Source organism: Spermophilus citellus, assembly GCF_964194105.1.
Source record: "Spermophilus citellus genome assembly, chromosome: 17".
Classification (NCBI taxonomy): domain Eukaryota; kingdom Metazoa; phylum Chordata; class Mammalia; order Rodentia; family Sciuridae; genus Spermophilus; species Spermophilus citellus.
Genome location: NC_138199.1, coordinates 23,782,639 through 23,807,382, shown reverse-complemented (window position 1 = coordinate 23,807,382; position 24,744 = coordinate 23,782,639). Strand labels below are relative to the sequence as shown.

At 42.0% G+C, this 24,744-nt stretch overlaps 1 protein-coding gene across 2 annotated transcripts; it reads left to right on the top strand.

Moving 5' to 3' along the window:
* The first annotated feature begins 329 nt into the window (after window positions 1-329).
* Window positions 330-23,908, top strand: DHX33 (DEAH-box helicase 33). 2 transcript variants are annotated; one of them, XR_014019322.1, is made up of 13 exons: window positions 330-749; window positions 3,381-3,541; window positions 4,571-4,798; window positions 4,988-5,158; window positions 9,908-10,093; window positions 10,801-10,912; window positions 12,614-12,773; window positions 12,943-13,031; window positions 14,697-14,824; window positions 15,197-15,400; window positions 18,253-18,339; window positions 20,007-20,405; window positions 20,833-23,908. XR_014019322.1 is itself a non-coding variant. In XM_081270984.1 (12 exons), exons 1-12 carry the CDS (start codon window positions 458-460, stop codon window positions 20,313-20,315), a joined length of 2,127 nt encoding a protein of 708 aa, XP_081127110.1. In that variant the 5' UTR covers window positions 330-457; the 3' UTR covers window positions 20,316-23,908. The 2 variants fall into 2 exon arrangements, 1 of the variants encoding a protein (XP_081127110.1); XM_081270984.1 differs by having other exon boundaries at window positions 20,007-23,908.
* The last annotated feature ends 836 nt before the right edge of the window (window positions 23,909-24,744 follow it).

Here is a 24,744-nt window from a genome sequence, read left to right as displayed (position 1 = left end):
ACCTCGCTTTTGCTAAGGCTGGCTTTGAACTCGCGATCCTACTGCCTCAACCCCCAGAGCCGCTGGGACTACAGGCTTGCGCCACGGCGCCAGGCGAGAAACGCATTTTTGCTGGAAGTAAACCGGTGTTAACGTCAAGGAGAAGAAAGTCGTTATTCTAGACCAATGTCCCACGGAACCGCATACCCTATCTTTCTCTGTTGTTGCTCCGGGCTTTTTTGTGGTTGTACATCAGCCTCTACTCTCATCGCCCCTAAGAATTGAACGTCTTCCCAAACCCCAAATGCATTCTGGGAATTGTAGTCCTCTCCCTAAAGCTTGGGGGCGGCCGTGAGGTCGTTGGTTGCCCAGAACCGGCTGCACGTGGAGAGAAAGGGGCGGTGCTTGCTTGGTGCCGACAACCGAGACGGGCAGGAGCTTCCTGCTCTTGCGCCTCCTGCCGCGGCGTCCTCCCGACATGCCGGAGGAGGCGGGCTTCCCGCCGGCCAAGAGATTCCGGCCGGGCTGTGGGCCTCCGAGCCGCGCCGGTTCCTACCCTCCCGAGAGGCGAGTAGTGATGCTGCTGACTGCGGGCGGCGGCTGCGGTAGAGGTGGAGGAGGAGGCCGGCGACAGCAGCCGCCCCTGGCTCAGCCCTCGGCCAGTCCCTACCGTGAGGCCCTGGAGTTGCAGCGCCGGAGTCTGCCCATCTTCCAGGCGCGGGGGCAGCTATTGGCCCAGCTCCGAAACCTGGACAGCGCGGTCTTCATTGGTGAGTGGCCACGCCAGCGGGTTCCTTTTTACTCGGTTCCTGCTTCGCGGGAACAGTTTCTTAGGTGCTTCTCCCTTTCATTCGTTTTTTTTTTTTTTTTTTTAACAAACTTGAACGCCCCTTCTGTGCCAGACCTGGAGAGGGACCTCGGAGAAGAGTGGAGGTTACCGACGGTTGTAGAGAAAGACTCACTTTCGCTGAAAGGGTAGAGAAGCGTATGGGGGCTTTGGAAACTTAGATGAGTGGATCCACACTAATCTGTGAGGAGACGGCTGGGGAGGTGAACCTGGAGGGAGTGCTTTCTTGTAGAAGAGACCGTGCCTGAAAGACTGGAGACTGGAAACAGGCCGATGGGTTGGGAAGTAGTAGTTCTCATTGCATGTAAGGAGCTGAGCAGAGCTGTAAGGCAGGGATTAATTTCAAGGAGCTTTGATCACCCACATTTAGTAAAGATCTCATGAAGATGAGCTATCAAAGACGGAAAGGAGACCCAGTACTGCTGCTTATCAGAGGAATATAGCTGTAAGAAGGCAGTGAGTAGATGCAACTGTAACGTTCAGTAATAGGTGGACCACTCAAAAAATTGCCCACTGGATTTGGTTGGGGCATATTTCTTTTTTTTTAATATTTATTTTTTAGTTATAGGTGGACACAATGTCTTTATTTTACTTTATGTGGTGCTGAGGATCGAACCCAGTGCCTCACCCATGCTAGACCAGCGCTCTACCTTTGAGCCACAACCCCAGCCCTCTTTGGGGCATATTTCAACAGAACCATGGTGGTAAGAGCTAATGTGGCATTGAGTTAAGTAGGCAGAAGGTGAAGGAAAGAAAGTAGAGGGATCAGTTTTCTGTTTTGAGAAAAAAGAGAGGCTGAGAAGAATTTACAGATATTCATAGGTTAAGGGGAAGAACTCAGCAGAGAGGGAGGCTGAAGATAGGATAAAACTAATAGTAAAGGTTGGGTGGGGGCCACTTGGCAACAAGGACTAGAGGAGAGCTGGCCTAGATAGGAGGAATGCTGTCTCAGAGGACTGTGGGCCCTGGAGAAAGGAAGCAAGAATGGTGTGATTGCAGATGCACTTGTAGGGGGAAATCATATTAGAGGACTTTTTTTTTTTTTTCCCCCCCTTGGAAGAGTTCTGCTGAGAATGGGAGTCTCAGAGCCTCAAGTAGGTCCTTGGGGAGGATAGAGACAGAAAACAGGCTGCAAAAACAGGAACAAGATCAATGGTAGAGTTGGTGCCCAGATGTCTCTTACTTAGCCCTACATCTGCAGCATTTGGTTATTTTACTTTAGCAATGCTCAGTTATTCTGGTATAGGAGCAGGAAGGGGAGACATGGATCCAACTTGTTAGGATTGTACCTAGGAGATTCAGCAGGAAGATTGCAGAATACTCAAATTCTTAGTCTGTGATTCTTGGCTGGGTCAGGAAGGATGAGCAGTTAAAGGGCTCTGATGACTGAGAGAAATGGGACTCTAAGACTTGGAAGCTAGAGAGGGGTCATGATAGCAAGGAAAGAGGATGCCCAGGTTTCCCAAGTACTTGTTCTATTCTAAACTGTGGAGGAGCTGAATAGGAAGGCTGCTTCTATGCAGATGTTTTTGAGCTCCCTGAGTTCTTTGATCTAATTAGACACTGTTAAAGGGACCCACAGAGGGTAGGAAATAACATTTATTGGATACTTACTGTATGCAGGGTACTCAAGTCCATGGAAAGACAGAGACTGACTTGCTTTCCAGTACTTCTGGTATTGGAAAAGGACAGAAACATTTAAACATTCTATACAAACTAGTCTGTTCAGTGCTAGGAGAGGGATGAACAGAGCACAGAGGAGCCCAGATGAGGGCCACCAGTGCAGCCCTTGGGCCCCATTAAGGGCTTACCCATCTTGTCGTTTTCTAGGTAGCAGCATGAGGGCAGGTATCTAGTTCTGGAATAGTGTGGACAGAAGCAGAGGGATTGAAAGAAAGTGACAGGTCAGGGAATGGTCCGGAGTTTGTTATGGTTACATGTGTGAATGACATCTTTTTTTGCTAATACATACCAATCTGTATAACAGTTGTATTTCATTTTATCTTATAACTCTACCAGCTACCTCTTGTTGAACATATATATTGTTTCCAATTTTTAAATGTCAAGAGCCGAAGTTTTTTTTAATTTATTTTTTATTTTTTATAATTAAATGTAATAGGATTCATTGTGACATATTCATACATGCACATAGCACAATTTAGTTAAGTTTTTTCTCTGGTACTTCCCCCTTTCCCCTATTCCTCCCTTCCTCTGGTCCCCTTCCTGTATGCTACTGATCTCCCTTCTAATTTTTATGAGCCAAGTTGAAGAAGTCATCTTTAATTATTTCCTTAGAATCAATCCCTGAAAGTGGAATTGTGGGTCAAATGGCACCAACATTTCAAATTTTTAAAAATATAGTTTAACTTCCCCAGAAACAATTTCAGCAAACACTCTGCAGCAGTAAACATGAGTGCACATTTTTCTGAGGCCTTCAACTCAAGGTATTTTCTTATATATATATATTTTTCTGACTTTAAGCTGTTTGATTGGAGAATTCTGTGTCAATTTACATCTAAGTGAGACTTTTTTTTTTTTTTTTTTTCATTCCTAGGGGAAACTGGCTCTGGGAAGACAACTCAGATCCCTCAGTACCTCTATGAAGGGGGAATCAGCCGCCAGGGCATCATTGCTGTGACCCAGCCCCGACGAGTAGCCGCCATCTCTCTTGCTACTAGAGTGTCAGATGAGAAGAGAACTGAACTTGGGAAACTGGTACTTCATTCCCTTGTTTAATATCAGTGCTGTTTACTGAGCAGTGCTCTCACTGTGCCTTTTGCCTTTTTATAGTTTTCTGAACAAGATTTCTTATACATGGCAAACTTCTTTTTTTTTGCCACAGCTGTTTAGGCCATTCTCAGAGTTCTTTCCCAGTTTTGAAGAGATCAGAGAATCTAAAAGGGTTGCAATTCTGTTTGCTTTGCTTTCAAAAGCTGTTGGAGCCAGGCAGGGTGGTACAGGCCTGAGATCCCAGCTGTTCAGGATTCTGCTGAGGCAGGAGGATCACAAGTTCAAAAGCAGCCTCAGCAACTTAGTGAGACCATGTCTCAAAATAAAAATTAAAAGTGTTGAGAATGTGGCTCAGTGGTTAAGTCCCCCTGAGTTCAATTCCTAGTACCACTGCCACCTGTTGGAAAGTTAGATAAATTGTTTTCCTTGAGCATTTTGAGACTTTAGTAACCTCTGTTAAATATTTTTATATTTTTCTAGAAACATTGTAGGCATCTCTCTAGCATATATGTAGGTATTTAAGATGAGTTTCAGAATTTTATAGAAGACAGATTTATATTTGTGTGCATGTATACTAGCTTCACTTAAAAACATCTTGGACATCTTTTTCATATCTATATACAGCTTCATGTGAAACTTATTAAGTAGCTGGTAGGAGGTTAGTTTAAAATTCTTTGTAATGCTCAACATAATTGCAGTTAAAGGTATATGTCCCCTTCCTTGCTTATTGTGTATTAACATTCACATATCAAGAGAGAATATTCAGCCTTTGGTTTTTAGGTACTGGCTTATTTCACTTAGCAAGTTAGTTTCCAGTTTCAGCCATTTACTGGCAGATGCTCAACATAATTGTACTTAAAGGTGCATGTCCACTGAGTAGACCATATGATCCCCAAGGGAGCAGGCCAGGGTAGTGTTGGTCTTGTGCACTGTGATAGGTGCTTAGGACAGTGCTGGATACAAGGGGATGCTCAACAGATGTTTGGTGCATGAACGAGTTGTTCCTCCATATAGGTTGGTTATACAGTGCGCTTTGAGGATGTCACCTCAGAAGACACCAGGATCAAGTTCCTAACTGATGGCATGCTATTGCGTGAAGCAATTTCAGACTCCCTGCTTCGGAAGTACAGCTGTATCATTTTGGATGAAGCCCACGAACGGACTATCCACACAGATGTGCTCTTTGGAGTGGTGAAAGCTGCTCAGAAGAGGCGAAAGGAACTGGGGAAACTGCCTCTCAAAGTATGTGCAGCCAATTTAAGGAAACAGGCTTGTTTCTTTCCCATGTGTTTTCTTGCTTCAGAACCACAGAGAAAGATAAATATGATGGGAGTGGCACAGGCCTTGACCATCTGCTTTTAGGGCTTGGGAGGGGCATAGAAAGGCTGTCCAATGCCTACTTGCTATCCTCCTTTTTGTTCTCTTGCGAAGGTGATTGTGATGTCAGCTACCATGGATGTGGACCTGTTTTCTCAGTATTTCAATGGAGCCCCTGTCCTCTACCTGGAAGGTCGGCAGCATCCAATCCAGATTTTTTACACCAAACAGCCTCAGCATGATTACCTACATGCAGCTCTTGTCTCGGTCTTCCAGATCCACCAGGTATGGAATGGGGTTCAAATTCCTGACAGATTCTGTGTTCTGTACATTTGGTAGTGAGAACATTCAGCCTTGAAGAGAAAAGCCACTGTCAGGTGCAGTGGCACACACTTGTAATCTCTACCACGCGGCCTGCGCAGTGGTTTCATTAATGAGGTTCTAGGCATAAAGTTAGAAGAGATCGAAATAAAACACACAGACCAGTTACCTTATTTATATTGCTAGGTCCGAGACGGCTCACCTCTCTGGTTCCCACCTCTAGCCGCCCAGCAGGGCATCGAGGATTACTCTGGGCTAGCAGGAGAGAGAGAGAGTGAACACGCCTGGGAGTAGCCTTTTATTGGGGAACAAGAGATTCAGGGTAGAATTCCATCCAATGAAGGTTGAGGGGGGGCTGTACTCCAAGGTCAGGGTCAGTGATTGGGTCCCCGGGGTCAGTGGTCAGGCACACCCCCACACGGATGGGCTCTCTCATCAGGAAAGGGTCGGGAAAGCTTCGACAGAGCCAAAGCGCCTCAGGCCCTTAACGGGAGTCACCCAATCACGTGTTAGAATGGCTTCCCACAGTAGTCCTAGTAACAGGAGGCTGAAATAGGAGGATGGCAACTTCAAGGCCAGCCTTGGCAACTTCAAGGCCAGCCTCAGCAACTTAGTGAGGCCGAAGCAACTTCAGGAGACCTTGTCTAAAAATAAATAAAAAGTCTGGGGATGTAGCTCAGTGAGAGAGCGCCCCTGGGTTCAATATTCAGTACCAAAAAAAGAAAAGAAAAACCAGTGAATACACCACTTTGTGAGCATGTCATCAAGATAAATATGAAAGGTTGAGGGTGTAGCTCAGTGGTAGAACACTTGCCTAATGTGTAACACATACACACACACACACACACACACACACACACACACACACACATACACAAACACACAGAAAGTTAAATAAGGAATTCAATTGTTATGTCTAGGTTTTTAGTCATTTTTATGGTGTCTCTTATTTATTTATTTTTTTTTTAGCAAGACTGCTATTTATTTATTTTTTTTAAATTTTTTTAGTCATACATGACAGCAGAATGTATTTTGACATATAATACATACATGGAATGTACATACATCAATCATATTGTCTATTCTATTCTGCTTCTCTTATTTTCTCTGAAAAGAAAAATAATTCAACTCTGACCAGCAACTTTCCTCCACTAAACTAGAAAACTATCATATGTTAGAGCACTGCCCTACTTGGATTTTTTTTTCTTTTTAATTTATCAGAAGCCCCACTAAAGAAGTGCATTTTATATTACAACCTTCTCTCTCTTTCTCTCTCTTTGCATATATATACATACATACATACATACATATATATATATGCATATGTACATATGGATATATATAAACGATATTAAGACTATGAACACCTATCTCCTTCATTACTTGTGATATAGTCTGTTATTTTCTACCTCATTAAAAAAGTAAAAATTGACTCAATAATGGGTTGCAATTAAGAGTTGTTTTTTAGGGTTGGGAGTGTGGCTCGGGTAGATTGCTTGCTTAGCATGCGTGAGGCTCTGGGTTTGATCCCAACACCACCAAAAAAAAAAAAAAGGTGTTTTTTAACTTCATTAAAGAACTATTTCAAAATCCCTTCTCATTTTATTAAATATTTACTTTAAAAACTTGAATTATTAAATCACCTCATTTTTGTTTGATTTGTATAAAATTGTTTTTAATTTTCCTGTTAATTTTCTGAGAAAATCTAAAGGCAAAGAATTAACTTTTATTAAGTCTGTGAAACTGTCATATTGACACTCTCGCCACTCTCCCATAGTGCCCACGGTGATGCCCGTTACTGCTTCCTCTGGCTTCCCAGTCTGGCTGCACTGGGTAGGAGAGGGAACCTGTAAGTTTAACTAGACCATACTCAAGACTTTCAGTCAAATTCTAGGTTTCATCCTCTCACAACTTATCTTTACCTTGCTCCCCCAAGTCCTGAGCCTTTCTGGCTCCTCTAGGGAAATCACCTCATCTCTTGTCACTGGTCCCCTTAGTAGGCACCCAGGACACAGCTTTCTATTCCTATCATTCAGTGTCTCCCCCGCATCTCTTCCATCTTTCAAAACTGAGTTGAACACACTCAGCTCATTGTTGTGCCATTTTGGGACAGTGACCCTTACTGTCAATTTGATGGTATTTGGGAAAGAGAAAAGGTCAGTCCGCCTTGTTTAAAGCAAACTTGAAATGATGGATTTTTCATGAATGGTGGCTACTGGTACATTCAGGGTATATAGTAGCTTTGATGAATTCTGCTACTGATAAAGTTTTGACCGTTTTACACTTTATTCTGTCTGTATATACTTCTGAAATTTGTCCTATCCATATTAGGCTCAAAAAAATACACACAAGAGCTAGTTGTAGTGGTGCACGCCTGAAATCTCAGTGACTCGGGAACCTGAGATAGGAAGATGGCAAGTTTGAGGCCAACCTCAACAAATTAGTGAGGCCCTAAACAACTTAATGAGACCCTATCTCAGAATAAAAAAATAAAAAGGGTTGGGGAAGTAGTTCAGTGGTAAAGTACCTTGGGTTCAACCCCTAGTACCCCATAAGTTAAAAAATACACACACATATAAATATATGAATGTGTATATGTCCTTAAGTATGTACTCATCCTTCAACATTCAAAGTGGGGGTTAGTTCCAGGACCCCCCCCTTGGATACCAAAATTTGAGAATACTCTAGTTCTTTATAAAATGTCATGGTATTTGCATATAATCTACACATATCATCCTGCATAATTTAAACCATCTCTGTATTACTTATAATACTTAGTACTATGTAAATGCTATGCAAATAATTGTTAGATTGTTTAGCAAATAATGACAAGAAGTCTGTTTAATACAGACTTAGTTTTTTTAAATAGTTTAAATTTTTTTTAATTTTTTTTAGATGTATATTGTATTAATGTGTATTTTGACATACGTACATTGAATATAACTTATTCTAATTAGGATCCCATTCTTGTGGTTGTACATGATGTAGAGTTTCATTGTTCATGTATTCATATATGAACATAGGAAAGTATGTGTGATTCATTCTATTCTTTTCTAATTGTAACTCCTCTCCCCTTTGTCTAATTCAATGAACTTCTACTCCCCATCCTCACTTATTGTGTGTTAACATTCACATATCAAGAGAGAATATTCAGCCTTGGGTTTTTGGTACTGGCTTATTTCACTTAAAAAGATAGTTTCCAGTTTCATCAACTTTCTGGCAAATGTCTTAATTTCATTCTTCGTTACAGCTGAGAAATATTCCATTGGTGTGTATGCACCACATTTTTTTTTTTTTTTTTTTTTTGGTTACAGGGGATTGAACATAGGGGTGCTTAACCACTGAGCCATATCCCCAGTCACCCGCATTTTTTTGGAAGGAGGGACATATACTGGGGCTTGAACTTGGGAACACTCAACCACTGAGCCACATCCCCAGCCCTATTTTGTATTTTACTTAGAGTCTCACTGAGTTGCTTAGCACCTTGCTGTTGCTGAGGCTGGCTTTGAACATGCAATCCTCCTGCCTCAGCCTCCTGAGCTGTTGGGATTACGGGCGTGTACCACCACACCTGGCTCCCAGCCCTTTTTAAAAATATTTTATTTAGAAACAGGGTCTTGCGTAGGACCTCAACCGCCTGTGCCACTAGGATTAGGGGCATGCACCTCCATGCCCAGCATACCACATTTTCTTTATCCCTTCATCTGTTGAAGGGCACCTAGGTTGGTTCCATAGCTTTGCTATTGTGAATTCAGCTGCTATAAACATTAATATGGCTATATCACTGTAGTGTGCTGATTTAAGTCGTTTGGGTGTATACCAAGGAGTGGGATAACTGGGTCAGTTCTATAGGTGTTTGAATCTGTGGATGTGAACCCTGAGGATATGGAGGGCCAACTGTATACACATACGTACGCACATAATTATTGCTAAATATTTTTCAGTTATTTTGCCATATGTATAATCTGTCTGATTGAACAGATGTCAAAGAAAAATCAGGTAAATGGGCATATCATTTACTTGATCATTCTCTTTGAAGGTGAACAACCCAGTTAACCTCAGTGTCTCAAGCAGTTATATAGGGTACTTTTTTTTTTCGGTATTGGGGATTGGACCCCGGGTGCTTACCACTGAGCTATATCCCCAGCTCTTTCTTATTTCTTTTTTTGGTGGAGGGAGATTAGGTCTTGCTCAGTTACTTAGGGTCTAGCTAAGTTGCAAAGGCTGGCCTTGAATTTGTGAACCTCCTGCCTCAGCCTCCTGAGTCACTGAGATTATAGGCATGTGCCACCATGCCCAGCTATGGGATACCTTTTTGGTATATGATGGCATCATTGAATAAGTACTCCTTTTCCAGCATGATTGCTTCTGGAGACTTCCATTGATGAGGATTTCCTTAAGTTGCCTTCCGTTTTATCAGTTTCATCTTTTAAGATGTTTGGGAAAGGAAGGCAACTTTATGTAGATTTTATTTTCTTGCCTGATTGTGCTTTCCCTGGTATTGTCCCTTCAAAAAAGCAACCTGGTAATTTTCCTTCAAAATGTCCTTGGCTGGTTTCTAAACATAGCTGGCTAACTCACACCTGTTACGGTTCTGTGTGTTGCTGGTAAAACTCTTCTCCCAGGGAGCTATCAACATTTAGGCTTCTTACATCTCCACACTTTGTGAAATGTTATCAGTAAACATCATTTTTTTCCCTTCTTTTTTTAAAGGAAGCCCCTTCTTCTCAGGACATACTAGTGTTCCTCACTGGTCAGGAGGAGATCGAAGCAATGAGCAAGACTTGCCGAGACATCGCAAAACACCTCCCTGATGGCTGCCCTGGGATGTTGGTCCTCCCTCTGTATGCCTCCTTGCCCTATGCACAGCAGCTTCGAGTCTTCCAAGGGGCCCCTAAGGTGAGTTCCTGCTTCTGTCCAGCTCCATCCCTGGGCACCCAGTCAGATCCATCAGTGGGGCGCATGTGCCTTTCACTGGGCTCCAGATAAGGTACGTGGGAGGGGTTGTCCAGGCATCAGTGAGGTAGTTGAGAAAATACAGATATATATCACACAGCTACAGGTGGAACTGTCCTCTGAGAAGAACAAGGAAACAGTTTTTAGGGGATGAGGGAAAGTACAAAGGCCAAGATGAAAGGTAAGTGAGTGACTCTTGTAAGGGCTAGTATAAATCACAGTTTGTCCATATTATGGTTTATTATGTGCGTCTGCTGTGCCAGGCACAGTGCTGATGCTCATGTGCACTCCCGTCATTCAGGCTCCTACAGGGGTATTGAGGCCCCAGAGGGGAAGTAGGCAGTGCTCACTGGGCACATATGAAATTGGCAAGGCCAGGATTCCAGGTCTCATCTAATTGTTTTTGAATCTTGTGCTTGTCCCATTACATCTCATCACCTCAAGTTAATCTTTAGAACTGCAGTGTCATTTTCTGCCTTCCCATCCCTGTCTAGTTTAATGACCAACTATTAATACTGATGACCACCATTAATAATGAAGTCATCTTTTCTCTGTCGTGAGTGATGGTGGAAATTAATGGTGAGAGTATGTTTTAAACTTCTGAATCATATATGTGTCATGTGGCTTTTTGGTTTTCTTCCTCCTTTTAGGGCTATCGCAAAGTGATCATTTCAACCAACATCGCTGAAACCTCCATAACCATTACAGGAATAAAATATGTAGTTGACACGGGCATGGTTAAAGCAAAGAAGTATAACCCTGGTGAGAATTTGTAGCTCATGAATGTCTCTCCTGTATATAGTGAGCAACCATTGAAACTAGTCCCACAATTTTCCCCAAGTGAGCATTTCATGTTTATAAGTAACTGAGATTTGAATGGCAGGGACCATAAGTGAGATAGTCTAGAAATCAAGTCCAAAAAGGAGACAGACCTAATGCAGGTATAGGAGACAAGAAGTCAAGACAGGAAAGGAGCCCACATTTAGCAAACCTAAGAACATGATCAAGGACTTGGGCAGAACATTTGAAAGCCCACTGGAAGTTGGGCAAGAATGATTGCTGGAAGACCACAGACAATCTGTTAGCAATCAAAGGCTCTTATGAGAAATAATATTTTGTGTATGGCTGGTGTGTGCTCCCAGGTTTCCGAGGAAGCAGAAGGATCCTTTAATCTGGGGTAAGGGGCAGCAGGTGGACCACCATCTGTCTCCTACAAATATGCAGTGGGAGACTTGCTGGAAGTTATTTTTGCTCATTTTCTGTTTCAGCTGAAATTACCACTCCCCAGTATTTAATTGAAGTGCTCTGTAGCCACTGGTGGGGCTGACTGTCGTGTAGATTTCCTAGAGACAGCATATGTGAAATGGTGTGGGTTTTCATGGCCTGGCACAGAGTACATCTTTGTCCAGAACAGATGTTAGCCAGGCAGCTGGTTCATGTCTGTAATCCGAGCAATAAAAGGGTGTGGATGTACTCAATGGTAAAGCTGGTTCAATCCCCACTATCAAAAGGAAAAGGGAAAGTTTTAATGTCATTTATTCCTAGGAAACAAACTTCACATGACCTGTTTTCTCACAGAAAACAGAGGATAGCCAGGCGTGATGGTGCACACCTGTAATCCCAGCAGCTCAGGAGGCTGAGGCAGGAGGATTGTGAGTTCAAAACCAGCCTCAGCAAAGGCGAGGCACTAAGCAACTCAGTGAAACCCTGTCTCTAAATAAAATATAAAATAGGGCTGGGGATGTGGCTCAGTGGTTGAGTGCCCCTGAGTTCAATCCCAGGTACCAAAAAAAAAAAAAAAAAAACAACAGAGAGAAAAAGCACACTAGTGACTCGAGGCATTCACTTTCTGAGTCATCGATCAATAGTATGACCAACATTCCTAGCTTGCTAGAAGCTGTCTCAGTGTTAGCATCAAAATTCCCATATCCACTGGGTGCAGTGGCACACGCCTGTAATCTCAGTGGCTCAAGAGGCAGAAGGATCACAAGTTCAAAGCCAGCCTCAATAATTTAGTGAGGCCCTGTTTCAAAGTAAAAAATTTAAAAGGCTATGGATGTGGCTCACTGGTTAAGCACCCCTGGGTTCAGTCCCCAGTACCAAAAAAAGTCTTATATCCTAGAAACCTTCAGTCCCAAGCATACTAGGGTGGTTGACTATCTTGCGATCTAATCCATGACTTCTGAAATTACTCTTCAGGCCCCTTGCTAGGAGCATGAGGCTTTTCTGATATTTTCATAATGGATTTACACAGGGCTCATTGCAAGGCCCTCTTTCACTGTGGGACCAAAGCACTGGAGCAATCTAGTTTTGTGCTTTCCCATTTAGCCTTGATTTTTTTCTGAACCCCCCGTATTGTAAAAGGCTCACTGGTATTCTGAGGACTTTACTTTTTGTCATCACTGTGGAAACAGTTTTTTTATGTGATGAGCAAAGCACTGATGAGTCCCATTCTCCCTCTAGACAGTGGTCTCGAGGTGTTAGCTGTGCAGCGTGTGTCAAAGACTCAGGCCTGGCAGCGCACAGGGAGGGCTGGCAGAGAGGACAGTGGCATCTGTTACCGGCTATACACAGAAGAGGAGTTTGAGAAGTTTGAGAAGATGACTGTGCCAGAGATCCAGAGGTCGGTTCAAGGCACGCTTGCACCCTTGCTGACTGCCCCTGTGTCACTCTTTCCTGTTGGCTTGTTTTCCAGAGCTGTGGTTTTTGTTAATGCTCTTCAGTCAATGGTTCTGACTGACTTGCCTAGGGGTCAGGGATGAGTAACGATCCTGGTCTCGTACTCTTCACAGGTGTAACCTGGCGAGTGTGATGCTTCAGCTTCTAGCTATGAAAGTCCCAAATGTGCTCACCTTTGACTTCATGTCCAAACCATCTCCAGGTAAGTGGAGTCCTCAGTGTGACAGAAGGTAAATGAGTAGCTAACAAGTATGCTCTTCCCCAAAACAAGTATTTGGGAAGAAAAACAAGTATTTCCATCATCTCCTTTTGCTAATTTATCTTGTTGAATAACAATGTTGTCTTTCAGAGAAGGGTCTCAGAATCATGAAATGACAGATTCTGTGCTGTCAGACCCATCATGCAGGGACTTACAGTCAGGGGACTTGACCTCTGGAACCAGTGAAGGTCATTAAGGGTAATCCATGGGATACTACAAAAATGAATTGTGCTTGTGTATGCAAAAGGACAGCAAAGATCAAATTTCTTGGCTTTAAACTGGAATTTGATTGTTCCCTGCCCTTTGTAGGTAATCTCCCCATGGTGGAAGAAAATAACAACTAGAGTCCTAATAATTGTAGCTTGTGGCATATGACATCACATCACTACTCTGTTGTCCTTTTATTTATTTTGTTGTTTGGAATGGAACCCAGGGCAGCTTTATCACAGAGTTACATCTCCAAACCTTTTTATTTATTTATTTTTATTTGAGACAGGGTCTTGCTAAATTGCTTAAGGCCTTGCTAAATTACTGAAACCCACCCAGAACTTGTGATCCTCTTTTCTCAGCCTCCTGGGTTGCTGGGATTTCAGGTGTGCACCACTGTGCCTGGCTTGATTTTCCTCTTTTTACAATAAAAAAAAATGCAATCATAGAAAAGAAAGAAAGAGAAAATATAGACAATTTTGATGGTTATGAAGGGTCCCACTCTGATCCTCAAGTTCTTAGTTTTCCTTTCCTAGAGCAGCTGTTGTATTCATTTTCTAGTTGTCTTCTACAGAAAATGTATGCATATACAAGAATGCACAGTCTCTTTAAAAATACCCATAGCCCTGCCAGGCGGGTGGCACACACCTATAATCCCAGGCAAGAGGGTAGGAAGTGCAAAGCCAGACTGGGCAACTTATTAAGACCTTGTGTCAAAAATAGGGGGGCAGTGGCACATGTCTGTAAGCAGCACAGGAGGCTGAGGTGGGGTAATCGGAAGTTCAAGGGCCACCTCAGCAACTTGGTAAAGCTTCTAAGCAACTTAGGGAAACCCTGTCTCAACATAAAAAAGTAAAAAGAGCTGGGGATGTGGCTTAATGATTAAGTGCCCCTGGGTTCAATCCTCAGTATCATAAATAAAATAATTCATAAATAAATAAATAAGGTGAATGGGCTGGGATATAGCTCCATGGAGGAGCATGGATGTAGTTCTAGCACTGTTTAAAAAAAAAAAGAAAAAAGTCACAGAAATAAAAACACACATAGCAACACATATCATGTACTGTTCTACACTTGGGTTTTTCTTTTCACTGCTAAATTTCTGCAAAGGATGATATGTATAAGGTGTCACTGTTACCGGTGCCATTGAACCCCCAGGGACCCCACTTGGCTGCTTCCGCCTCCTTCCCACTCCCTCAGAACAACTGCCCTCCCGTATTTTATTTGTTAAGTTTTGGGCTTTTTAGTGGTGTCATTAATAGCGGTGAATAGTGTGCTGGGCAGTGGTTGGGTGGGTTTTGCTGTTATTTGGTGTGGAGTTGTCAAAAGCTCCTAGAAGTACTGAACTAGCTGTGACTTCTTTTTGGAATTTTGGTCCTTTTTATGTGTCTGTTTCTTCAGATCACATTCAGGCGGCCATTGCCCAACTGGACCTGTTAGGTGCTCTTGAACATAAGGATGACCAGCTCACACTGACTCCAATTGGAAGAAAGATGGCAGCATTTCCTTTAGAGCCCAAATTTGCCAAAGTAAATGATACCTTCTCCTCAGTCCCTTTTCTGTCTGTTACAGGTTAGCTATCCCAAAGCAAACAATTGAGCCCTGTGGTTCTCACTTGTTCTCTTAAATAATTACTAATCCCTACTTTTGTATAATGTTGTGTGTGGGATTCAAAGGCATATAAGTCATGAGCCCTGCCCACAGGGATTTGGAATTAGTCAGGGAAGGCAGTCATCCCTTTTACAAAAATGTAAAATGACATGACTTTACATATAAAGTCATAGTTTTAGAGACCTTGCCCTTTAATTCCTTTGAATAAAAGCTAGAAAGAGTATACAGAAAAACTGTATTCAGAAGCTAGGAAAATAGTTGGTTTATACATTTTTAATTTTGATTTTCAGACCATCCTTCTATCCCCCAAATTCCACTGTACAGAAGAAATTCTGACCATCGTTTCCCTGCTGTCTGTGGACAGTGTTCTCTATAATCCTCCTGCCCGGCGGGATGAAGTGCAGGGTGTCCGGAAGAAGTTCATATCCAGCGAGGGGGATCACATCACCCTGCTCAATATTTATCGGACTTTCAAAAACATAGGTGGAAATAAGGTGAGCCTTGTTTTGTTCCTTTTCTCAAATGCTAACTCCTTTTTTCAGGCATATATATTTTTTTCCTATTTCAGTGCTGGGGTTTGAACCCAGGGCATGTAACCACTCAGCAATATCCCCAGCCCTTTTTTGTATTTTATTTAAAGAGACAGGATCTCACTGAATTGCTCAGGGCCTTGCTAGATTGCTGAGGCTGGCTTTGAACTCACTGTTCTCCTGCCTCAGCCTCCCAGGCTGTTGGGATTACAGACGTGCACCATCGTGCCCAGCAACACACTCCTGGCCTTTTCTTTTTTATTTTGAGACAAAAGATATCTGAATTTCCAAGGGTGGCCTTTTTTTTGTGTTTCCCTTTCTCAGCTTCCCAAGTTACTGGGGTTATAGGCATGCCCCTTCCCTTTTTGGCTGGATCATCTGAGGAGCCACACAAAGAATGCCAGATTTTATTTTGGAAATGTCTGAGTAGTGGGATATCACCTGGGAATAAATTTAATTGTGGACTTTGTTCTGCTTGTGTTTAATTTGTACTTGATGTGGACCAAATCAGTTATGTGTTTGGTGCTTCAATTTTGTAGCTATTTTATTAGTTTGTTTTTTTGTTACTATAACATAGTACCTGAGGCAGACTAATTTGTTTATTAAGAAAAGAGGTTTATTTGGGCTCACAGTTCTGGAAGAGCCAGATCTATGGGCCTCATCTTGTGGTAGTCTTCTAGCAGAACCCTGAGATGGCACAGAGCATCACATAGAAGACATCACATAGAAAGGATTCAATGATGAGGGATTCGATCTAGTGGCTTTATCTAAACCTAGCCACTTTCCAGATGCCCCACCTGTAAACATCATAATTGGATTAAGTTTCTACTTGTTGACCCTCACAATGGGGATTAAATTTCTTTCATTTATTTTTTGTTTTGATACTAGAGGTTGAACCTATGGAAGCTTTACCACCGAGCTATATCCCCATACCTTTTTACTTTTTAAGACAGGATCTTGCTAAGTTGCTGAAGCTGGCCTCCGACTTGTGATGTTCCTGCCTAAGCCTTCTGAGTTGAGAGAAGCTTTAGGAAACGTTCATACCATATCTAGACGACAGCAATCACAAAATGTTTTTTCCCCTCACCTACCTCAAACTTTCTTCACAGTAGTTTTTGCTAGTGTGATATTTCAGTTCCTTGTACCAAGATAGAAAATGACAATATGTTCTCTTGTATATTAGTAAAATCTGTAATTATGCCATAGCGTGCACATTTTTACTTCAAAAAAATGCCACCACTCAGGGCTGGGGCTATAGCTCAGTGGTAGAGCGCTTGCCTAGCATGCATGAGGCACTGGGTTTGATCCTCAGCACTACTTAAAAATAAATAAAATAAATGCCTTCTCTCCATCTACAACTACAAAAAAAAAAAAAAAAACCACCATTCAGCTTTAACATTTCTATACTTTTTCGTACATGTACCTTAGTTCTATTTATTTATTTTGTGCCAGGGATTGGACCCAGGGATCCTTCATCTCTAAGCCGTATCTCTAGCCTTTTTTATATTTTATTTTGAGACAGGGTCTTCCTAAGTTACTTAGGGCCTCATGAAGTTGCTGAGGTTCCTTGTGATCCTTCTGCCTCAGCCTCTAGAGCTCCTGAGATTACAGGTGTTCACTGCTACACCAGTGCTTTAATTTATTCTTAAGCAAACAAAATATTGCTGATGCAGTAAAAACGCCAAGTGCTCCCTTATTGAGCACTGTCCTCTAGCTGGTGTGTATTTCCCATGTGGGCGACTGTATTTCATATCCATCCACATTGTATACTCTAAACATAAATATTTTCTTACACTATCCTTTGGCAGCTTCTTTCTACTTACAACACTGAGTGACCATCTGGTACAGGTCTCCCTATCCACACTGGGATCAACACCTAAGAGTGTATCTGCCAGGCCTTGGGATAGCTGTAGTTCAGTTTTACCAGGTTGGAAAGTGGCTCTCTCAAATTGTCTGTAGTCCCTCATTCTGTATAAGAGTTTCCATTTCCACCATCCTCTCCAACTCTAAGTTGAAATAACTTCAATTTTAACCTAGTTGATGGATGTGAAATTGTATCTCAGTTATTCTAAACTTCATTGCCGTGATTCCTCAAGAGACTCAACTTTCTCACATAAGTTTATTGGGTGTTTATATTCCCTCTTCTGTGAGTTCAATCAGTTCATATCCTTCGTCCATTTTCCTCCTGGGTTGTTTTTTTACAAATATAGGGTATGATGCAAAATATATCAGTCTATCGCTTTTCTCATGGTGAATTGAAATAAGGAATATTTTAGTTTCTCTTTAAACTATTAATTTATTTTTTTGTTTGGTGTTACTGGGGATTTATACTAGGGGCACTTTACCTCTGAACTGTATTCCCAGCCCTTTTTATTTATTTTTAAAAATCTTTATATTTTAGTTGTAGTTGGACACAATACCTTTATTTTATTTATTTATTTTTATGTGGTGCTGAGGATCGAACCCAGGGCCTCACTCGTGCTGAAGCTGGCCTCCGACTTGTGATGTTCTCCCTACGCCTTCTGAGTCGAAGTGCTCTACCACTGAGCCACAACCCCAGCCCTTGATTTTTTTATTTTGAGATGGGATGGCCTTTGAATTTGTGATCATCCTTGCTTCAGCCTCCTAAGTTGCTGTGATTATAGGCAGGTGCCACTGTGCCTGGCAAGAGGTTTTCTAATAGTCCTTTTTGACACTGGAAATTTTCCCTCTGAATTCAACTGTGTTCTCAAAGTTCTATTTACATACACACACTCACACATTCTTTTTCAGTGTAGAAACGAGAGGATTGTGATATTTCTTTTTCTCCTATTCAGGACTGGTGCAAAGAGAATTTTGTGAACAGCAAGAATATGCTGTTAGCAGTTGAAGTGAGAGCACAACTGAGGGAAATCTGCCTAAAGGTATTGTCTCTTCCTGTTGCTCTTTGGGGAACTAACCTGTCAGTCTTTTCTAGGGTAATATTTTAAGTTGCCTATCACTAGTGATTATAAAAGGAATTCTCATTGTAAAAGAATTTAAAACTAAGTAAGAAGTAAGAATTACCCATAATTCTACCTTTTACTATTTTGTTCTACTTCATAATAACACTATTTTTTAAATTATTTCATTTTTTACAGTTACTGTATGTGTGTGTGTGTGTGTGTGTGTGTGTGTGGGTATGAGAGAGAGAGAGAGAGGGAGAGAGAGAAATGTACATAGAGTTTATGTTCAGATTTATAAACTTTGTTTGTTTGCTATGCTTGGGATGGAACCTAGGGCCTTATGCATGCTAGGCAAATGTTTTACCATTAAGCTACACCTTGAGCTCCATCTTGACAGATGAGATAAAGGCAAGAAATAAGCTGGCCAGCACATACCTGTAATCCCAGCTACTCAGGAGTCCATGTTAAGAGGATCACAAGTTCAGGGCCAATTTATCAAGACCCTGTTGCAAAATAAAATTTAAAAGAAAAGGCTGGGAATGTAGCTCAATGGGAGACCACTTGCTTAGCATGTATGAGAACTCTGGGTTTGATCACAGGACAATAGGGAAAAAAAATAAAAAGGAACAGCTGATTGCCAAAAACAAAAGCCCTTGAGGAAAATGGGGGATGTTTCAAAGGATGAAGAGGACAGGAAGTAGTCATACTTCACAAGAGATTGGAATAAGCGACTGGAACAAGCCATCAGGAGTCGCTGGTTCTCTTGTTCTGTCTGCTTGCTTTGTTTCTCCTTCTCACTTCTGCCTCCACATGCACATGATGGCTTTACATGGCCTACCCACCCGGGGGCCGGTAAGCAGGAGCCTGACAGAGATTGATTAGATCTCCTATTTTAGACCTAAACATGCCAGCCTAGGTCAGGTAAGTAAGTGTCCACCACTGGTCTGTTGAGCCATAACCAGTGGTACAAGGTTCCACTACCCACTCAGCAAGGGCACAGAGCAAGGACATTGACTGATGACTGACATTCTCACTGCAGAGATGAGGGCAGCATTTCCAGTAGGAGCAGCATATGCAGGGGCCAACAGCTAGGAGTCAATGCATGGATCTAGAGAAAAAAAGACTATTGATTATAGAGAATGTCTGCAGAAGAGGGGTGGGGCCAAGAACTGATGGGGTGGCCTGGCAGTGGCTCATCTTCAGCTTTATCATAGGAACTTTGCACTTTTTGCCAACAGCAATAAAGACACTAAGGGTTTTGAGTGAATGAAGAGGGACTGGAGTTGTGCTTCAGGAAGATTAATTTGGCAGCAGTATGTGAGTGAGCAGTAGATGATGTGGTCAAAATGAAAGGGAAAGGCTTTTCCTTCCAGGGATGACCTGATGGACCTGCCTGTGGTCTGGTCATTGCATGAATGCTCCCTGGCAAATATTTCTGTTCTCAGTCTTCTCTTGCACTGTGCCTTCATCCCCTGCCCGTGCTGATGCCTAAGGCCATTGAGTCAACCACCGTAGAATGTCAAAGTGTGTTTTGACAGACTTGGCAGGATGCTGCATTTTAGGTCCCGTTGTTCCAATGCACTTGTGTAGTGTTGAGCAGTGTTTATGTTTGGGGTCTTTCCATCTCTCCATATCTCCTGAAACAGATGTCAATGCCAGTCATGTCATCGCGAGGAGACATGGAGAGCATCCGCCGCTGCTTGGCTCACAGCCTCTTTATGAGCACTGCTGAGCTCCAGCCTGATGGTACCTATGCCACCACGGACACCCACCAGCCAGTGGCCATCCATCCCTCATCTGTCCTCTTCCACTGCAAGCCAGCCTGCGTCGTATACACTGAGCTGCTGTACACCAACAAGTGCTACATGAGAGACCTCTGCGTCGTGGATGCTGAGTGGCTGTATGAGGCTGCCCCTGAGTACTTCAGGAGGAAGCTGAGAACCACCAGAAACTGAGCTGCCCCAGGCTGTGGCACTGTGGCTGTGTCTGGAGCTTGGACCACAGTGGCCTCATGGCAGACTCCCAGGCTGGCACCTAGAGAAGCTGTGAGTTTCAGCACAGCTATATGTGCCTAATCTCCAGAGGCTTGAAATCATCTTTGCTGAAACTCCTCAGACTGAACTGTGTAGATGTGTACATATCATTTCAACCTTGGGCATTTCAGAATTATGCTTTTGGTCCATGGTGGGTGACTTTGGGTAACTTAGTTAATTCGTGAGCCTCAATTGGAGATAATAATCATACTAACTTATAAGATTGGTGTCATGAAGTTGAGAGAAAATGAATGGAAAATTACCTAGAGCTTTGCCTGATACAGATACACACATAGTAAATTATGAGCCATTATGCATAATATTACTGTTTTCTGTCTGATGTGAATTAAGTACAACAAGATACCCTGAGTTCTTGTGACTGACAGGCATGGAGCTTGGATGTTGTCCTTAGTTCTATTTAATGTCTTTCTTTATACAGCTTTAAAGTAGAAACATAAGAAATTGACTTCTGTAGAAGTTTCAAGAGGGAGGTGCTGTTGTCTCTTATCTCCTGGGATGGCCATCCCTACTGAGCCTCATGTCTCAGGGTGCAGACTAGTCTTTGCCCATCTCGAACCAGAGATCAGTGAAGGAGTCTCTTGGCCCTTGGTGCATGTCCCCATCAGTGCTTTCAGGAGACATGTAAGTTACCTGGGTGAAAGTTGATTGTACCTTCTGAATCATGTCAGATGTAGACACAAGAAACCAACCTGTTGGTGTAGTAGTCTCCTTACACACCCAGTTGTCATTTTTCTCTTTAACTGAGCACCTATAAATGTGTGCACATGAAGAGTAATTCTGTGCTCTGTTTCAACTGTTTCTCTGTGGGCAGGGCCCCTGGTCAGAGGTGCTGGGGGTAAGAGGGAAGGAAGAGGTTCATGGTCAGTGAGAACCCAGAGGGCATCTACTCCTCTCATTCACCACAACTGGCTGTTATAGTCTTGTATCTTGTCGATTTTCTGTCTTTTTTCCTTTATAGGGACATGGGGACATCTGGCTTTGCAGATGTCTCTAACCTTCATTGTCTATATTTGTCAGAGGGAATTTGAGGATCTACAGTCTCTTCCTACTGGGGAAAGACTAAAGGTTCTTATTAGCTAGTTTATATCAAAAGCAAATAATCTTTCCCCGGAGAATGCTTGGACCTAGAAGCAACCAAGATTAAGCATGATAAAAGTTGTGCTTAATTGTTCCAAAATGCAATTTTGTCATTACTTTACATAGTGAATTGCACAATCCATTAAGCAGGGGGCCAAACTGCCTACCAGCTTCTTCAAAGAAAGTGGGCAGTCTCTTCGATTGGGGTCCCATGAGCTCTTTTCAGACTGTCGCCTGATCGCTCACCTCCATTAAAGGGTCTCATTGGTCCACAGTTGTCTAAATTTAATCTGGCCTGGTCTTTATTTATAAAATTAGCTGTAGTCTGAGCAATTTGACTTTTTAGCCCGTATTTAGGGTTGTCTAAGTACTTATTTCTGTTAGAAATGGTTACGGTTATGTCAAATGGAATCTGACAGTTCTTGTGGACCTTATTGTAGAGAATTCTTAAACTTGAACTTGTTCTTCCACAAATCAGCTTGTTCTTACCATTACTGACTTCCTGAAAAGTTCTCCAGAAAGTTTTCTTTTTAAGTATATTTTTGTCATTCATAAGAGGGGGCTAGGATGTTTAGCCTGACTTGGTAGAAGAAAATATTGTGCTTTTTTTGGTCAGAACTTTTGTATAATCTTTTATTTTTATTGAGCTGTAACATTTTTGCTCTACATATTTTCCACAAACAAAACTATTCCTTGTGATCTTGAGCTGCTGTGAAGTATGACAATTGATAGTATTATAAAAATGTTTCCATCTTTTCCTCATTGATAAAATCTTTGCTGTTGTACGACAACTTCAGTCAAAAAATTATACATAATAACTTGGGTAAAATATTTAATCTTTGACAATATGATATTGATATGATATAAACAATCTAATCCATTAAAAATATTCTCTATCCCAGATCATCCACTTTTTATCTGGAAATACTCAAACTAGAAAATCTGAAAGCATGAAGAACTTTTCAAAACCACTTTCAAGAAGTGACAGGTCTGGAGACACTTGCTTTATGCTAATAGGGAATCCCTCCCTGTGGAAGTAACTTTAAGCCTCTCCATTTTCTCTTGAAAAGGTCTGAGAGAAACATTCACATCAGAGGGAAGAAAGATACATCTGACAAGCAATAATCTTTCCAAGCATAAATGTTAAATACCTGAATCAATACTAATTTCTCTTGTTCCATTTCTTTTAGTTTACTTTTTATACACACAAAGATAACACACACCCTAGAAAATGTTTCACCCTCATGATATTTCTTTTTTTTGGGGTGGTACCCGAAATTGAACCCAGGGTCACTTAACCTCTGAGCTACATCCCCAGCCTTTTTTTATATTTTATTTAGAGATGGGTTCTCAGTTGTTGAGGGCCTCACTAAGTTGCTGAGGCTGGCTTTGAACTCATGGTCCTCCTGCCTCAGCTTCCTGAGCTTCCTGGGATTACAGGCGTGATCCACCATGCCCAGCTCCTCATGATATTTCTACACACTTACTTCCATAGCATGTGCACTCTCTCCCTGCCTAATTGTCTCTCTTTTTAACCATTGGCTTTTCTGCCTTATGCAAGAATTCTGAATTTAATTTTCTGGCTTACAAACACTTTCATAGACACAATTCCCAATGTCCCTGGTGAATATTTTAATGGGAATCCTATGGATAGTCCTTCTCTTTCTTCAGATTGATGTAGGAGAGAAAGCCATTTGTCCTTTTGCTCTGGAGATCTAAAAGTGGCCAAGTTGTTCACTGCAGGCCAGCCCAAGACAAAGGATGTCACAGAATTGATGTTCCCCTCTCACATCTCATCTACACAGCTTCCTCTGCACATATCAGTTTTATTTTGTTTTTTACCTTTAAGTTATTATGTTTGATTTTCATCAGAATAGATTACTGTAAAGAAAGAGATGCTACTTCTGCCTCTGTAGGCCTCTTTTTTGAATTCTATCCGTCCATCAATCAGCAGTGTCACACTGGTAATGGGCTTTTTTTGCAGGACTTTATTCAGGATTAAAAATGGATCACTCCTCTTTCTTTCTACTGGTGATTTCATTTTCATAGAATTTATGATGAATTTTGCATTACAGAGGGCTTTGCAGTTGCTTTCATTTCTTGTTGAAATCATCCTTTGTGACTTGTTAGCCTCATTTAATTCCTACCAAGAGAAGACATTCCAAATTGTCTTACTTCTTTCATTTCAATAACACTTATTTCCAAACATTTCATGTAACTTATATTGAATATTTTCTGTGTCTCAGAGAAATGTACACTTCCAGAGAGAGGAATCTTGTCCGTTTTTGTTCTCTGTTGTAACCAAAGCACTGAAAGAAGTACTTCGGAACTTTCTAGAAAGCAAGCACTTCCTTGTTGGATAATTAAGAAAAACTTCTCTAGAAGCTTTGGCAAAGACCTTCCTCAGACTTCAGGGATAGACAGGGGTTTTCCTCCTGCTGAACATGTTCTCAAGTCAGAGCTGCAACCTTCCTGGCTCCTCCTGAGGCAAAGAAAGCCCTTAAGGTCCTGGAACCAGCTGCTCTTTGAACCAACTGATGAAAAGAAGGGATTGTAATTGCTCTTTATGTTGATTGGTTGTACAAGAGTGGTTTCAACCATGTCTTCCTTTTGACTCTCAGGATCATTGTTGTCAGGTAAGGTTCTATTTTTTGGTTTCCCAGGGTCATTTTTTGTTTCATGTTTTCCTGGACCGATTAGCAGCTTCGTGTTATTCTTCTTTTGGGACATTCTTGATAGGAGTTTTATAGTTGACCTCATCCAATGTAAGGCAGGAATTGCCAGAATCAGTTATATTGAGAAATCTTGATAAAGGGTCATCTTTAGAACTTCCATTCAGGTTTCAGAGGTCTCAGTGATGGCTCCATTCCTTGGGACTCCAGGTGAGGCTGAACATCATGGCGGAAGCATGTGGCATAGGGAAGCAGCTCACTGGATGAACAGGAAACAGAGCAAAATATTATTTTTGTGTTTTCTGTCTTGGTCACATCCTCAGCCCTTTCTTTATAGTTTACTTAGAAACGGGGTCTCTCTAGTTGCTTAGAGCCTTGCTGTTTTGCTGAGGCTGGCTTTGAATTTGTGATCCTCCTGCCTCAGCCTCCAAAGCTACTGGGATTATAGGTGTGCGACACTGTGCCTGACTAAACATACTGTATTTTTAATAAAACATTCATCATTGCTGGTAATCAATGGGGAGTGGGGTAGTTTATTCCTCAACAAATTGTCTCTATATAGAGGAGTTTGGGGGGTCAAG